Below are 17,286 nucleotides of genomic sequence, written 5' to 3'. Positions count from 1 at the left end.
TTAGCGCTTTATTTTCAGCATTGCCATGGATTGTTGTAATACACTACTAGTCTCCACATTGGTACTGTTTTTTAAGTAGGCCACACTACCTGTTGAAAGTTTGAACACACACTCATACTGGTTTCATCATTTTATAAGTATTCACTATAATAATAATTATAATAAACCATGTATTTCTGCATCCAGTGGAATCTTGTCAATCTAATATTAATTACTAATACTATTATTATTAATATTATTAGTATTATAAATCATATTAATAACAACATATATTATTATTATTATTATATTTTATTGGTAGTATTATTGTTTATTTTTTATTATTTACAATTAAATGTTATTGTTTTATTTAAAAACTAGGTGTCCCAGTTTGCCAGTAACGTCTGTAAGATCTTAAATTGTCCTCTATGAGTAAAAATGAGAAAGCATTTTAAGTTTTTGTATTTTTTCCTTCACTTTTTTTTATCCGTGTAGTTTTATCCGACCGTTTTTTCTTCAATATTTGATTCAACACACTCAATAAAGAAATGTTAAAATATCATTTTTATTTAATCGCCCTCGCAAGCGTGTTTCTGGTGCAAAGCGGGACCAGTGACAAAGTCAGATGCACAGACAGTTTTGTTCTAGAATTGTGTGTGTGTGTAGAATTAACCAACAGAATTAATAATAATTCAAATTTTAGTTTTGTAAAGAAATGAATAGGCTACGTTGGCACAATGTAGGCCTAGCCTAGGCCTGGTGTCCACAAAACTAATTTCATGCATTTAAAGGTTTTTTAAATGCTTGAAAAAAACCACCGGGTTTTTAAGACTTGAAGTAGGCCTAGTGTATCTAAAACCTTAAAACAGACTGTCGTTGACTCATAAAACACTTTAAATAGGCTACAATTTATGGGGGGGGGGGAATGTGGTAGCCTACATATCCATCAGCTCGCCAGAGGCGACATTGTCACCAATGCGACTTGTTGGAAATTGTTGTTGTTGTTTTTTTGTTTTTTTCATACTTTACTCTATTACATTTAGCCTATCACAAATAGCAAAATAAGTGTTTTGTTTAAAAACTTATTTTAAGTTTGGCTATCTGTTCTAGAGGCGGCAAAAGAAGGTTGAATTTCCGAGAGAATTCCTTTAAAAATTCAACCCCCGGAAAGTCATTGAATAATTAGCACACTGGGAAAAATGCACATCTGCAGCGTCGATTCTCTTTTAACTCCTCCCAGTTAGAAGCTCTGAGTCTGTAGTGCAGGCAGATTACCGCAGGGGACGTAAGAAACAACCACGTCTCCAATCTGACAGTGAAGCCGCCTGTGGGGAGAGAGATCAGCGGAGGACAAAAGAAAACTCCAGTGCAAGATGAGAATGTAGAAAAAAATCACATCTGAAGATAGTCTTCTCTCTTCGGCTGGAAAGCGTATGGTCCAGCTTTACTTTTGGAAAAGTTTTCAATAATTATGATTACTTTATAGGCTAGGCATAAGTCGGTTTTTATTCTTTTTGTAGCTACTTCGGAAAAACTACTAGGCAGAGTTTAAAGGAAACGTTTTCACTGTTGGAATGGTCTGATTTAGGAAAATCTACTGGGGAAAACTTAGAGGAGAAAACTTTAAGAACGGAGCCTAAAGCATCTTTGTGTCCCGAGCCCAGTACTCTCGCGCACTGAGGAATGTTACCGAAACTCCAGACGTTACCGCGGCTACTGCCGCTCGCCCTCGCAAGCGTGTTTCTGGTGCAAAGCGGGACCAGTGACAAAGAAGTCAGACCAGAGGTAAATGCACAGCCAGTGTTGTTCTAGTATTGTGTATTGTGTGTGTGTGTGTGTGTGTGTGTGTGTGTAGAATTAACCAACATTGTGGGGACCAAATGCCCCCAAAAGGATATAAAACTACATTGTGGGGACCTGCCAGCGGTTCTGTCTGTTTGTGTTTCTTTCCACTATCTCTCTATCATCTGTATTGTTGGACACAGATACACTCAGATGTTTCCGCATGTCAGGATTTCCTTCATGAAGTGTATTCATGTACCTCATAATTCACAGTTGAATACAAATGAGGAGTCAGATGAAGTTTGGTTCATCTGTTCATCTGTTTCAGATGAAAAACTGTGTCTTTTCGGATATCAAGGTAAAACAAAAACAGGAGTGAGTCAGAGGCTCCAGGGCTCCTAGAGAGGGTTGGTTATTAAAGTGTCGCAATTCTGTGGTTTCTGTAGCCTACTGCATCTATAAATTCACATTTCTTCTTTCTATTTGCTTTGACAGAAAAAAAGAAGGCTAACAGGTAGATATATCATTAGATATATCAGTTTGTCTATACACCCCAGACTGAGCCATCCTAATGTTTGTTTCAGAAATAGGCCTATGTCTGGTAGACACATAACTGTGAGGGGAAGAGAACGAATGACTGTTTTTCAGGACGTTTTGGCATCTCTGTCACAGATGCAAGCCAGGAAATCTGAACGGTCTAAAATAAAGAAAACAAGATCAGAGAGAGGATTTGAAGGGTTAGTTCACCCAAATTTTTTAATTCTGCCATCATTTACTCACCCTCATGTTGTTCCAAACGCGTTAGACTTTCGTTCATCATCGGAACACTATAATGAAGATATTTTTAAATAAATCTGTGCCAGTTCTGTACTCTCCATTGACAGTTTTAGCAACTACCATTTTCTGAAGAGACACAATCGCTTTATATGATGAACAGATTCATTTTAGGCTTTTATCTTAACGGATGTGTGTGTTAATGAATGTTTATATGAATAAAAGCCTAAATTGAATCCGTTCATCATATAAAGCGATTGTGTCTTTTCAGAAAATTTGGACTAAACCACTTAATTCATTTGGATTACGATCTCTTTATGAACATTTTGAAGCATCAAAGTGGTAGTTGCATAGACTGTCAACAGAGGGACAGAAATCACTCAGATTTGATTAAAAAGATCTTCATTTGTGTTCCGAAGATGAACGAAAGCCTTGGAACGACATGAGAGTAATTAATTACAGAATTTACATTTTTGGGTGAACTAACACTTAAAGACATTTTAATAACTGTCTATTTGCATTCCTTCATTCCTTTCTCTCGCACTCCTTTACATTTCTGAGATGGTTGAGAGATGTTCAGCGCTCCAGATTCCACCGAAAGCTTTCGAAGGTTTTCAAAGACAATAACAGTCTCCTCATGTGAGAGTCGCGTGATCGGAGAGTAAGGTCACGCAAAAGGTCAAATCCCAGATGCCCATTGCTTGTGAAACTGCCATCATTCTTTAGACTTTTGGTTGACGTTTACAATATTTCTTAAGTTTTAAGTTTTTTGGTTTTCCTAAGTTGTACAGCCATTTTTCCCTAATATATGCTGTTTTTTTCCCCTAAGAATTCTGAACTTTACTTCTAATGAACTAAATGCTTTACATTAGGTTATTATGACTTTGCGCTGCACTTTTTCTGTTGTTACAGGTGCTTTTGTTTTGAATACTGTACTAAAACGGCGAAAAAAGGAAGAAACTCAGCCATATTCCTTATGGAAAACAGCTGGGTATTGCCTCCCCCCACCCCCCCTCCTCCAGACCATAGATGAGAGATGATGTATTTGTTTAAGTAGTATTACAGATGCATAGCATCTGTTGAAACTCAGCTGAATCTTTCAGACCTTCATCACTTAAAGAGGCTTGAAAAAGTGTTTGTTATTTGCACTTTAGAAGAAAACAAATCATATGTTGAGATTTCATTCAGTAAGACTCAAACGCCACAATTTCTCTTTTTGATTCTTGTTTTGTTTACATGGAAAAACAATGTAGTTCTGCAGTATATAAATAAATATGTGGATTATATATGGATGATAATGTCATGCATCTGTAACTGCTGGAATTAGACATTGGTAGTCATTTTTTTTCTGTGATCTCAAATTAATAGAAACTGCAAGATATTTTTAAGTTTGTGGTTTTGGATTGTGATTAATATCCTGTGTCAGAATTAGTTCAGCTGCTCAGTAAATGGGTCAGATCTGATCCTCCACGTGAAGATGCAGAGTGAGACACAGGCACTAATGCCTGAAAAACGTTCAGTTTTTTCCATTGGCACAGACAAGGAGGAACAACTGACTCAGTCCTTCTGTCGTGCATTCAGACTCACCTCTGGCCTCCTTTTTTTCTTCTCCTTTCTTTTTCTTCAACCCTTTGTTTTTATATTTCTAACTTTTAAAAAAATCTGTAGGACCTCACTTAGGTTTTGTTTTTTTCTCTGCAACTTATTTTTCTCCCTCTTTAATGCCGTAGGAGCAGCAGATCAGCTGTTAAAATCATAAATGCTGCTTTTTTCCCCCCTCTGAGCCTGGAAAGTCTGACAGCAATATTTTCTGCAGAGAAACTATAAAAATCAGAGATTAGGGTTAAAACTGTGCACACACAAAACAACATATTTGGAATGTCGCAATACTAAAACTGATGAAATTGTTTTCCAGAAAGTGCCGTCTTAGAAAGAACTACATCACAATTGGCTCCATTTCAGAGTTTTAAAGAGGCCATATTTACGAAGTCTTGATTTTGTTTTTGGGGTGTACGAGAATAGGTTTTCATGCTTGAATGTTTATTGAATTATTATTTTTAAAGCACCATCTTCCCAGTGTGTCAGTAATGCTCAGTTCAGTTCATTTCTCTAAGCCCCTTCTTCCGGAAAGCGCAATGTACTCTGATTGGTCGGCTGAACCAGTGTGTTGTGATTGGTCAACAGCTTTGAGCGTGTTTTTTTGCCTATGCTTTGGATGGGAATTATTTAAATGAGGAATTATGTGATGTGATCGTTCCCGGAAGAAAACCCAAGACTACAATGGAGGCGTTTCAGGGAGTTCAGAAACAGTGCGTACTGATATAGAGAATAACTCCCTTTGGAATGACTTTGTGCTTCGTAACTTTGCAGACCTTTTTCGTGCTCAAATGTCAACATTACACACTAAAGAATGTTGAAAAAGTAAAAAAGCACAATAGATTTAATTTTTGCTGTAGCATGTGTGGCAGTGATGTCATAGCATGTGATTACACATAACCTCATGTCTTCTGTACATGCCAGTCACTATCATGTGTGAGTTAATGGTACTGTTGAACTCTGTTCCCAGATCTGTGTATAATGGCAGCGTAATTAGTACATAAAGCTTACCCAGACAGCCCGAGGCTCAGTAAACTCAATAAAGGCTAGCTGTCTGCATGGTAATACCTGACGCATGGCCACACAGTGACTCGCTCTTCCTCAGTCGGGAACGGCAGAGGTGTTCTAAATAGAAGCTTTGACACCCACCACTGGGAGTTCCAGGGCAGCGGAGCATGCTGGGATTGCTGGCTGCATTAAGAGGAGACCTGAGGCTTTTCAGGAGGGAGAAGAGTGGCCTTCAGAGGGAGTAAGAGAGAAAGGGAAACATTTTCATCCTCATGAGTTAGTGTTTTTACAAAAACGGGGCGCGTCACCACAGCGGAGGCACCACACACAGAAAGCACTCATAAAGAAGGAGGAATTGAATGACGGACTGAGAGAAAGAAAAATGGAGAAAGGGTGACCAGGTTAACACTACACTATAGTGCCCTATCCAGTTATACACTTCCTCGACCAAAATGGTCAGTGTAGACCAGTCCCTTCGGAAAATCTACAATGTGAAGGAACCCGAGTGAAAGCACTCTCTGAATTAGTGAAGTTGCTCTCTGGATGTGGTTTCTTAATCACTGTAGTATTGTATGCTAACATACAGGTTTGTTGAGGTGTTTCGTCCATTTTAAAGAGTATAATGTGTAAATAATAGGAATAAGTGCCGTAGAATTGAGAATTTTTATCTAAGCTTTTGTCTTAAAAGTGTTACGATACTTTGTTTAGTCAATTTGAACTTGTTTATTCACTAAGCCAATAAAGACGACTACAGATTTATTGCTCAGTTTAATATTGTATGTAAAGTGAACTATGCTTTCTAAAGGCACAATAACCCTAAAATGCAAAGACATCTGGGATATAGTTTTAGAACGTTGCACATAGACCAACATAAGTTAATATTTAGTTCCAAGTAATTCACATTTCGTAAGTGTATGTGAATCAAAAGGTCCCAGAAACTGGAAAATATGTTGTTGTCGTTTTTTTTTTTTTTACAGTATAATTAGCTTTATGAACATAATTATGCCTTAATTTCATCCACTGTAAATCTGAACGGTCCCTATGCCACCATGCTCGTCCTTCTTTTTCTCAATTCTTTTTGTAGCCGATACAGATACTGCTTATACTTAGAAAAGAAAGAAAGAAAGAAAATAAGAAAGGGAGGCAGTCTGAGGTCACAAGGATTACAGAAAAATGCTTGTAATTTTTGCTGACACTCTTTGTGGTTGGACTGGAGACACTGGCTGTCTGATCCTTAAAATGAGACATTTACCCATTTAGTCTAACAGACAGTCACTCCTAAACCTGTAACCTTTGTTAACAGCCCAGATCAGCGCATTAGTCTACAACCACCTGCACAGCTATAATCAGGGCCATAACTACCATAGACATGAGAGGGAAATGTCCCTTCAGTATTCAGAATACCAGTTTATCATGTGGGTCTTTGCTTCTGTACAGTGAACATATATATAACATTCTTTGAGCGCAAGTCATAAGCACATGAAACACTTGAAGATTTAATTTCTTTGAAGCTACATAATTACATTACCATTGTCGTTTGTTTAGCTGTACATTATAAGATATATTTAGATTTTATTGTTAGTTTTCCTTTTTCTCTCTTTTCATGTTCTCAGTGTTAATTTCAGTACAGTTTTAACAGTTTTAATTCAAAGTCAGTCTGTCTTTACCCAAGTGTGGCTAGCCCTAATCCCACCCCTAAAAGAAAACATTTAGCATTTTTAAATGATAAAAGTTATTTGCTTTTCTTCAGCAAATATATCCCCAAAGTATAACTAGGTTGGAAACACATATGTACAAGTTATATTGTGGTCATAAAGTCTCTGACACACTGTTACTTACAGTTACAACACACAGTTAAAGCCTTTAAAATTGTTGAGCATCCACACACACTCTTTTACTCACAAAAGTTTAACCAGGTCATAAGCACACACACATCTTTGTGCTTGCACTGCTGTTCATCACTGTTGTTTGTGGACTTTGGCAGGTTTATGTACAATTAGATTTTATAAATTCAGACAGCATGTCATGTGGATGTGGTGCTGCAATGAGACATTTGGAACAGTGAGGACACTTCAAAAACATTCAGCCCAGCCTTTAATTCACTGAGGTCACAGCCATGACACCTGTGCTATTTCATGCTCTGACAGAAGTTGTGATGTTTTCCAGAGAAACTTTTTGTGCGTGTGTGTGTGTGTGTCTTTTATTCACGTTGAATTTGGTTTATTTTAATTAAGAAGAGTAGGTATGGGACAGCTGCATGTTAATGTGTGTTGTGTGTTAATGTGACGTTCATTCTCTCTCAGGCATGGCTCCAGCAGTATGGGTATCTTCCTCCTGGCGATGTTCGGGCTCAGGCAATCCGCTCTCCTAAATCCATCACCTCTGCCATATCCGCCATGCAGAAATTCTATGGCCTCACTGTCAGCGGCACTATGGATCCAGCTACACTATCGTAAGTCTTGCCCAGTCTCGTACATCTCTATTTTGTTAATTACAGTGGTACAGATTAAGTACTTGAGTAAAAGTATATATACCCTAATAAAATATTACTAGTATAAGTACTCATTTTCAGTATTACCTGAGTACAAAAGTCATTTAATGTACTTAACTTAATTATTAAAAATAAAAAGCACTGATCAATGAACCATGTTGATTATTTTTTCTAGCCGTCAGCAATAATAAGAAAAATCAGTTCAGACATTTAACGTGTATGTTGATCTGAGAATAAGCAAACTTTTTATTTTATAACCAAAGCTTATTATACATTATACCTATTATTATACTAATACACTTTCATTGCACATTTAGTTCACAAATAACTGACAGTGATGACCTAAAAAGTATTTTAATTTACAGTGACATACTAAATGTGTTAACTATTAGTAACTTACTTTTTGCGCTGTTCAAGTTGTTAACTCAAGCACAGTTGCAATTGAATTAGTCCAATTCAAGAATGAATCATTCAGTGCGATTTGTGAACAAATTCAGTAGGTTCACTGGAAAGAATCGGCTCATTCATGAATCGTTATCGCATCTTGGTTTGGGTATCGGGTGGCGATTTCTTCAGCTCGAAATAACGAGGAATGATATGTTTTTATGAAATGAAAAAGTAAGTGAAGTAAAAAAGTGCGATAATATGCTTTGGAATGTAGTGAAGTAAAAGTTTACCAAAATAAAAGTACTCTGATAAAGTACAGATACTTGAAAAATGTAACTTCATTACAGTCCACCACTGGTTAATTATGACCATTTAAAGATAATGTGCAATATGTTACTCAATAGTTACATTATTTATGCTAATGATCTTTGTCCACAAATGGATGACCTGATAGAGAATTAAACATCTGATTTACAGTCAGTTTTCTTGATTGAGTGACTTTATGTCTTGCATTAACATGATGTTGTTAGGGCGATGCAGCGGCCGAGGTGCGGTGTTCCAGATAAATTCGGCTCTGAACTGAAGAGCAACCTACGAAAGAAGCGCTATGTCATCCAGGGCCTAAAATGGGACAAAAGAGAGGTCACATTCAGGTATGGAACTGTAATTGACAGCCTAAGGAAAATTTGTAATAGTAATATTTAATGGCACTCTATCCACCTTCATTTTAATGTAAGAGCGGACACAGCCATTTGTAACCTGAATGTGCGAGGCTTCCGGTGTCACCCTCTTCCAGCTATTTTAGCTGTACAAAAACAGTCCGTTGTGCTGCTTGATATTGCATACTGATATTTGTTATCATATTATTTAAATTTCTAATCATAATCATAAACACTGGTTTGTAGCTCAAATAGTTTTACCATATACTGCACTTAGTTATTCTTCTAGTTATTTACCTATAGCAGGTAATGAATCTGAAGTCTCACGCATTTACAGAAAATAGCTCACAAAATTGCAAAATAAGGTGGATACACCTGCCATTAACATGCATTTTTGTATTCAGATAATATTCTGGATGGAGCAAGCTGGATTGCATTTACACTTTGCATTCCAATGCAAGATTAAACATTCAGAACACGTAAATGATGACTAACTTCTTCAAAACATTATTAGTCTACTTCTTCTTTTTCAGAAGTGGAAATAGTTACCAGAATTTACGTATTTATTTAAAAATGACCAGTCTCTACACTTCCTTGCTGACAGGAACACTCAGATTTAGCAATTAAGCACAAATGTTTTCTTCACCCAGTATCCAGAACTACACTCCTAAAGTAGGTGAGACTGCCACACATGACGCCATCAGGAAGGCCTTCAAGGTCTGGGAGGCCGTGATACCACTCAAGTTCCGTGAAATCCCATACAGTCAAATCAATGGCAAGGTGGACAAGTTTGCAGATATCATGCTTTCCTTCGCGGAAGGCTATCACGGAGACAGCACCCCATTCGACGGCGAGGGAGGTTTCCTGGCCCACGCGTACTTCCCCGGTCAAGGTATCGGAGGTGATACCCATTTTGACGGAGCAGAGCCTTGGACGACAGGCAATGTTGACCAGGGAGGTGAGCAAAGGATGAGAGAATGTGAAAATGTTTCTGTCAGCTGAACCAACTTCTTGCTTAATGTGTGCATGTGAAGTCTGTGTTATTTTACATTTAGAGTATCATTGTTCTGCCTCTCTTTCAGGTAATGATGTGTTTCTGGTGGCAGTGCATGAATTAGGTCATGCTCTTGGTTTGGAACACTCAGGCGATCCCTCTGCCATCATGGCTCCGTTTTACCAGTGGATGGACACTGAGAACTTTGTGCTGCCCGATGATGACAGACGGGGGATCCAGCAGATATATGGCAGTCAGTTTGCATTGCATACATATATTTATTTTTATTGACTTATTCATAATTTTTATAATAATTTTACATGTGCAGTTTTATTGACAAACGAAAAACCGGATACAAAACAAACAGAACTAAGCCATGACATAAACATGAGCATTTGACTTGAACAGACTAGAGCGTGGCATAAACAGGCTTGACCAAACTCATCAACAACGGGTTACATAGAAAAAAACTAGTCAAGAGAAAATGGAAACATGAGGGCTATAAATACACAAAGACTAATGACTAAAAAGATACACCTGAGAGTAATCAATAAGTGTGTTTGACATCAAAGTACCGTGAGAGCGATTCAAAAGCATATAGAGCATCTGCTCTCTAATCACTCTCGCCATACTTTGATATCATACACTGATCAGTCTGTGCAGTGCCGCTTCAAGTCAAACAAACCTAAAGAAAACATAATACATGAAACAAAGGAACCACATGACCAGATCACATGAGGGGAGCAGGGAATCACATGACATGACAGGAAACATGAATGTAAAACCAAATTAAAAACAGACATGACGTGTCTTTCGGCAGGTGCTCGGTCTGGTGAAAAGCCCCACCCCCCGGCACCCCGGCCCCCCACTCCCAGGCCAGACCGCCCTTCCTTTGGCCCCAACATATGTGAGGGACACTTTGACACCATCGCTTTCCTCAGGGGAGAGATGTTCGTGTTCAAGGTACAACAGAATGCAAAACGAAATTGTTTTGTGTGGACATTACATATATTTTGTGAGTACTTTAAAAAAAATTTTTTTATATATATGTATTCCTCTACTTCACAGGAAAAGTGGTTCTGGAGAATGCGTGATGGTAAACCTCAGCAGGGGTATCCCATGCCCATTGGACACTTCTGGAAGGGACTGCCTCCATCTATCAACGCAGCCTACGAACGTTCTGATGGAAAATTTGTTTTCTTCAAAGGTGCGTCTGTCTGTCTTCTTTATCATTTTGCCTTTCGTTGTAGACAAAATATTTGAATGCTACCGATCCCGATCTGAATTCTGACTTGTGATGCAGACAGAGGAGAACTGGCCCCCCGACTGAGCCTGGTTTCTCACAAGATTTTTCTCTCCATTCTGTCACCTGATGGAGTTTGGGTTCCTTGCCAGTGTCACCTCTGGTTTACATAGTTGGGGACACTTAATACACAGCAATATTATTGATCTGAATGTACTGGTGCTCTTGTATGAGAACTGAACTGGGCTGAACAATGATATCATGTTTTGCAGAACTACTTTAGAGATGAAATGAGCTAATTTAATATCTGATGATCTTTACAACGGAACTGAATCAACACCGAAACTACTTCAGCCTAAATGCATCATTTCCTGTTATCACTGAAATAATCTGTATTGTATAAAGCGCTATATAAATAAAGGTGTCTTGACATGGCATCTTTGGTTCTAATAGGTGTCTCAAATTATGCAATGATTCTTGTTTGTCTCTACTCTCACTAGGTGATAAGTACTGGGTTTTCAATGAGGCTAAAATGGAGGAAGGTTATCCAAAAACTTTCAAGGAACTTGGCACAGGCCTACCAAGAGACAAGCTGGACGCAGCTGTTTTCTACACACCCACTGGCAACACTTACTTCTTCAGAGGAACCAAGTAAGTTTCCAGTGTCACTTACCATATCTTACTCAGTGTCTGATTGTAAATCCATGTGATTTCATGTCATTGAAATGATGAATGAAATATTTCCTCTTCTTTTTTTGTGAACTTCTCCCTTTCTTTTATTGTTTTTCTTCCCCATTCATGCCTTTTCTGTTTTCTCAGATATTACCGTTTCAATGAGGAAAGCAGATCTGTGGATTCAGACTACCCCAAACCCATCACTGTATGGCAAGGAGTACCAGATAATATCAAAGGGGCCTTCATGAGCGAGGATGGAGGTACTGAAGCTTTTGTCCGTTCCTGTGGGTTCTCCACTGTCGTTCACTATATATTCATATCGTATATATCGTATATATTCACTACCCTTCAAAAAAATAAAAATAAAAATAGTTTTTAAATTAAAAATTTGGGATGGGAGAAAAAATATTTTTCTAATCTTTTGCGTTCCCTAAACATGCAGTGTATATATATATATAAAATGCAAAAGTTTGGGGTCAAGATTTTTTAATATTTTTGAAAAAAGACTATGCCAACAAAGGATACATTTATTTGATCAAAATTACAGTAAAAACTATGGTTGTCAGGTACCAATATTCCAGTTGTACCGGTAGTTACCAATACCAGTAAAATTTCATGGTTCTCTGTACCAATTTTGGTACCATAGCAAAAATCTAACTCTTTTAGTATTTTCTTATCTATTATCTATTTAATTATCTAATAATAATTAATTAATAATTATAAGTAAACATGTAGCCTTCAAATGTGAACATTGTATATAAAAAGATCAAGTTAAAAATTAGTAATAAAATGAAGGACAAAGAAACAAATACATATAGAGCAAGTGGCAGGTCTGTTTGCACTTACACTCTTAAGAGTTTTTATGTACATCTATTTTGGCATACAGTATCATATTTTTAACCCGTCTGTTGCTGTGGTTATATCACTGTCAATCATTGCAGTTTCGGTTTCAATCACGCATTTAAATACAGTTGTAAATGCAGAAATTTTGCAGTGTACTGAGCAGCAAGAAAAACAAAACTTCTATTCAAGTGTATATGGGTTATAAACAGAAAGCGAGCAAAGAGCTGAAGCTATCAATCACTTCAGCGCCTGCTCACTGAGAACACCACTCCTGCGAAAACTTCAGTGTTTTGAGCGGATTCTGACTAACTTAATCACCTCTGATTGGCCATTGCGTTCACACATTCAACAGATATGTCTGTGATTGGCTACAATGACCAGTCCTTCAAAAACAGTTGTAAATAGAAACCTAAGCTTACACAGATACACACGGGAGCGTTTGAGAGCAACCGCCTATCAGCGGGGACCGAATATGCCCAGTACTCGTTTACTACTGGTACAGCAGAACTGCTGGTATAGCCACATTATTTTAAATTTCAGTACCGACAACCCTAGTAAAAACAGCAATATTCTGAAATATGTTTGAAATTTAAAATAACTGTTTTTCATTTTAATATATTTTAAAATGTAATTTATTTCGATACATATCACAATACTGAACTAACAATACGATATTATTGCGATACTCCAAGACATATGATAAAAGGTTAACAAAAAATGTACTGTTGATTAAAATGGTAATTTTATATTACATTGTGGGTGTAAATGAATAGGCTTGCACTCTATCACTGACTAGATATATTTAAAATAATGTAGGCCACTTTTTACTGGTAACATAAAACATTTGGCATCATTAGGACCCACAAATATTCCCTCATTGCATTATTATACATTATATCCAACAATATACATAGTAGATTAATGTAGTACTGACACTAAAACTCTAAAAACTTGAATTTTTCTCACACAGTAATTTTTATTTTGGGTGAACTATCCACGATACATACTGTTGCATTTTTGTATTGCGATATATTGTGACACAGCATATTGTTACACCCCTAATATATATATATAAATATATATTTATTTATTTTATTTATTTATTTATTTATATATATATTAGGGGTGTAACAATATGTTGTGTCACAATATATCACAATACAAAAATGCAATACAATTTTTGCAATACAACAAAATTTAGAGCCACTTTTACTGAATCAGCTTTTTCCACATTTTTTCAGCCCACACCTACTTCTACAAAGCCAATAAGTACTGGAAGTTTAACAATCAGCAACTGAAGGTGGAGCCAGGCTTCCCCAAATCTGTCCTGACTAACTGGATGGGCTGTGAAGGGGAGGATCCCATGAAGAGGGCCGGCACAGATGAGGAAGTGCTTATCATTGAGGTGGACGAGTCAGAAGGCGGAGGCATGGGAAGAGCCGCGACCATCGTCATCCCGCTCTTTCTTTTGGCCTGTGTGCTTGTCACTTTGGGGGCTCTGCTGTTCTTCCACCACTATGGTACCCCTCGACGCCTCCTCTACTGTCACCGCTCTCTGCTCGATAAGGTTTAGAGATGAACATGAAAGGCATGGGAAGAGAAGTGTAAGAGGGATACAAGTAGATGACATTTGGAAAGATTGTATTAGGATGGAGTGAAAATGAATGTCAGACAGTAAAGTTTGGTTTACAGGTCTGCAGGCAGGGAGAGATGAAAAGGGATGTGTATTGTATGTTTTTCTATTTACATGTACTTCTCTGCCATTAATAAGAAATCCGAAATGGAGTGGGAGATAAGAGAGACAGACACGAGCCCTCCTCCATCTCTTACATGGTTACGGTTTATCACTCAGTGAAATGCACTTTTGTTCCTTCAGTCTTCTCTTCAGTATATAATCCCTCCTTTATCCTCTCTGAAAATCTCCCTCTCCAGATCCGAACTCGACTCCAGCCGGCCGGCTGTTTGATTGACATGTTCTATACACTAATTGATCTCACTTTGACATGCTTCATTAATTCAGATTTTGCTTTTTACATTGCTAATCCAGTGAAAACCTCCCGTATCCCATAAAGTGCCTTTGCCATTGAATTAATAGAATGGAAGGACTATCACAATTGACCTTCCTTGCACCTTTTATTCACCACAAAGATATTTGCACAAAGTATGGCTCGACTGTAGAGACCTGCTGTACGTAAAAGGTCAAAGGTTAAAGGCCAAGGTTCAGGGAGAGAGAAGCCCAGCAGCTTCTGGAGTAGGCCAGTTTTAAATACACTTCTAGAGCAGAGCTGTCCATCTGTTTCAACTCAAAATGCTATTGTTATTGCAATGCATTTGGTATTTACTATGTTTAAGTATGTCATTAATGATTGGCATTGTTATTATGACTATGGTTATTGTTATTATTGTTCTCCTAGTGTAGTCTTGCCTATTTTAAATTGTCATTTCAAGTCCTGCTGGACACAGGCAGAATGTGACTTATTTCAAATTAGTCAGGTTTCTATAATAGAAGAGGCTGGAGGTGAGATGTTTTTCTCGCTCTCCACCTTCCGGAAACAAATAAATAATTATTTATGAACAGTAATGGTGCTATGGGTTTTCTGTAACAAGACTGAATACATCATTTATTAGACATTTCTGAATTAGTTTTAACAATGATAATGGTAATGATATTTATAATGATAGTGATATAGTGTAAATGTAAAGGAATGACATTTTTGCCTGTTTCATACTTTTTGTACTTGGAAATGAAAATTAAATAAAGTTCCTTTTTTTAACGTTATTCTCTCTTTCCTGGACCTTAAGAAATAAAATTCTCTCATGAGTGAGTTCCAAATGTACTGAAAAGTTCCATGGACTGACTATCTATCTATCTATCTATCTATCTATCTATCTATCTATCTATCTATCTATCTATCTATCTTTGTTCATGACAAAAAAAACCCTGATGAGTGTTTGCACATATCCTCTTATCTGAGAGAACAAGGGACCAGACTAGAGAGACATATGACTGTACTTTGTAGTGAAGAAGGAGTGTATGCTTTTCTTCAAAGTGTTTTAAAACTGTTCCAGCTGACAAAGTCAGAAAAAACAGCGCTCTGCCATTTCCGGTTCTCCCCCTCCTGCTTCCCTCCCTCCCTGTTTCTCCACACAGCAAAATTGTTCTCTTTTATGAGGCGTTTTTTAATGAACGGCCCACCACAAACATCTCTGTGCTGTTTTTCCTGTCCCCTCCCTTTCAAATCTATTTCTCCCCTCATCTTTGAATCCCTCTTCGCTCTGTGTTACTTTTTGCATTCTTTTTGAATAGGTACATTAGTCAGATGACTAAAAATGCCAGTTCAGCATGATAAAAATTACATGAACTGGCTTGTTAGATTACTCTTCTATTTCTTCTCTCTCTGGCACACTATCCACTACTGGTGAAAAGTCTGCAATTTCTTAACCTACAAAAAAACATCCGGTTTAGATTTTCTAGAAATTGTGGCTGCCATTATTAATATTATTATTAATGTTCTGGAAGTAGATTTTTAAAACATGCATAAGCCTGTAATTTTTCTTTATATTACTTAAAGGCCTATAATTTTTACTGCAACTATCATCTGTTTATTGGATGGACAGATGAGCTAAGGACAGGAAGTCTGGCTCTCGTTATGGTGGTGTGGAAGAGGTCTAGTCATGTTTGGTGAGCTTGGTGCTCGGATGGCCAGGGAAAAAGTACACAAACGCCCACATACACGCTGAGCTGGCGAACAGGACGTGGCCTGGACAGTTGCTTGCAATTTAGACTGTGTAAATGTGTTCCTGCGGGAGAGGAGCAGGAAAGCAGGTGGCTTAGAGAACCCCATTGCTATAGTTCAAAGTTGCATATACTGGAAAAGCAACCAACCATAACACGAAATAAGTCCTAAATAGGCCTGAATCAGCAGCCACAGAAAAAAAGAAGAAAAAAAAAGAATTACGCAGACAGTTCGGTTCCACAATCACCTACTCCTCACATGTTTGTTTAATAAATATTTTGGGAAGTTTCATAAGAGGGTAATAAGAGGGTGGTACTCTCAACTATTACTTCTCTGTATATTAAAATCCACCATGAAGAATTTTGTAGATTTTCCCCATTGGGTGTTTCTTCAGCTCTGAGCACTTTTGATTTTTATTAAAACTTTAAAAAATGTTCTTATATATATATATATATATATATATATATATATATATATATACAGTGAGGAAAATAAGTATTTGAACACCCTGCTATTTTGCAAGTTCTCCCACTTAGAAATCATGGAGGGGTCTGAAATTGTCATCGTAGGTGCATGTCCACTGTGAGAGACATAATCTAAAAAAAAAAATCCAGAAATCACAATGTATGATTTTTTAACTATTTATTTGTATGATACAGCTGCAAATAAGTATTTGAACACCTGAGAAAATCAATGTTAATATTTGGTACAGTAGCCTTTGCGTTTCCTGTAGTTTTTCACCAGGTTTGCACACACTGCAGGAGGGATTTTGGCCCACTCCTCCACACAGATCTTCTCTAGATCAGTCAGGTTTCTGGGCTGTCGCTGAGAAACACGGAGTTTGAGCTCCCTCCAAAGATTCTCTATTGGGTTTAGGTCTGGAGACTGGCTAGGCCACGCCAGAACCTTGATATGCTTCTTACAGAGCCACTCCTTGGTTATCCTGGCTGTGTGCTTCGGGTCATTGTCATGTTGGAAGACCCAGCCTCGACCCATCTTCAATGCTCTAACTGAGGGAAGGAGGTTGTTCCCCAAAATCTCGCAATGCATGGCCCCGGTCATCCTCTCCTTAATACAGTGCAGTCGCCCTGTCCCATGTGCAGAAAAACACCCCCAAA

At 37.7% G+C, this 17,286-nt stretch overlaps 1 protein-coding gene across 1 annotated transcript; it reads left to right on the top strand.

Moving 5' to 3' along the window:
- The first annotated feature begins 1,232 nt into the window (after positions 1-1,232).
- Positions 1,233-15,210, top strand: mmp14a (matrix metallopeptidase 14a (membrane-inserted)). The gene is made up of 10 exons (XM_084107725.1): positions 1,233-1,764; positions 7,443-7,591; positions 8,548-8,670; positions 9,327-9,634; positions 9,759-9,923; positions 10,491-10,633; positions 10,739-10,877; positions 11,414-11,564; positions 11,733-11,848; positions 13,673-15,210. Exons 1-10 carry the CDS (start codon positions 1,663-1,665, stop codon positions 14,002-14,004), a joined length of 1,728 nt encoding a protein of 575 aa, XP_083963851.1. The 5' UTR covers positions 1,233-1,662; the 3' UTR covers positions 14,005-15,210.
- The last annotated feature ends 2,076 nt before the right edge of the window (positions 15,211-17,286 follow it).

The sequence above is a fragment of the Abramis brama genome, assembly GCF_963993115.1.
Source record: "Abramis brama genome assembly, chromosome: 3".
Taxonomy (NCBI): Eukaryota; Metazoa; Chordata; class Actinopteri; order Cypriniformes; family Leuciscidae; genus Abramis; species Abramis brama.
Note: the sequence above shows the minus strand (reverse complement) of the source record. Positions and strands in the feature narration are given on the sequence as shown.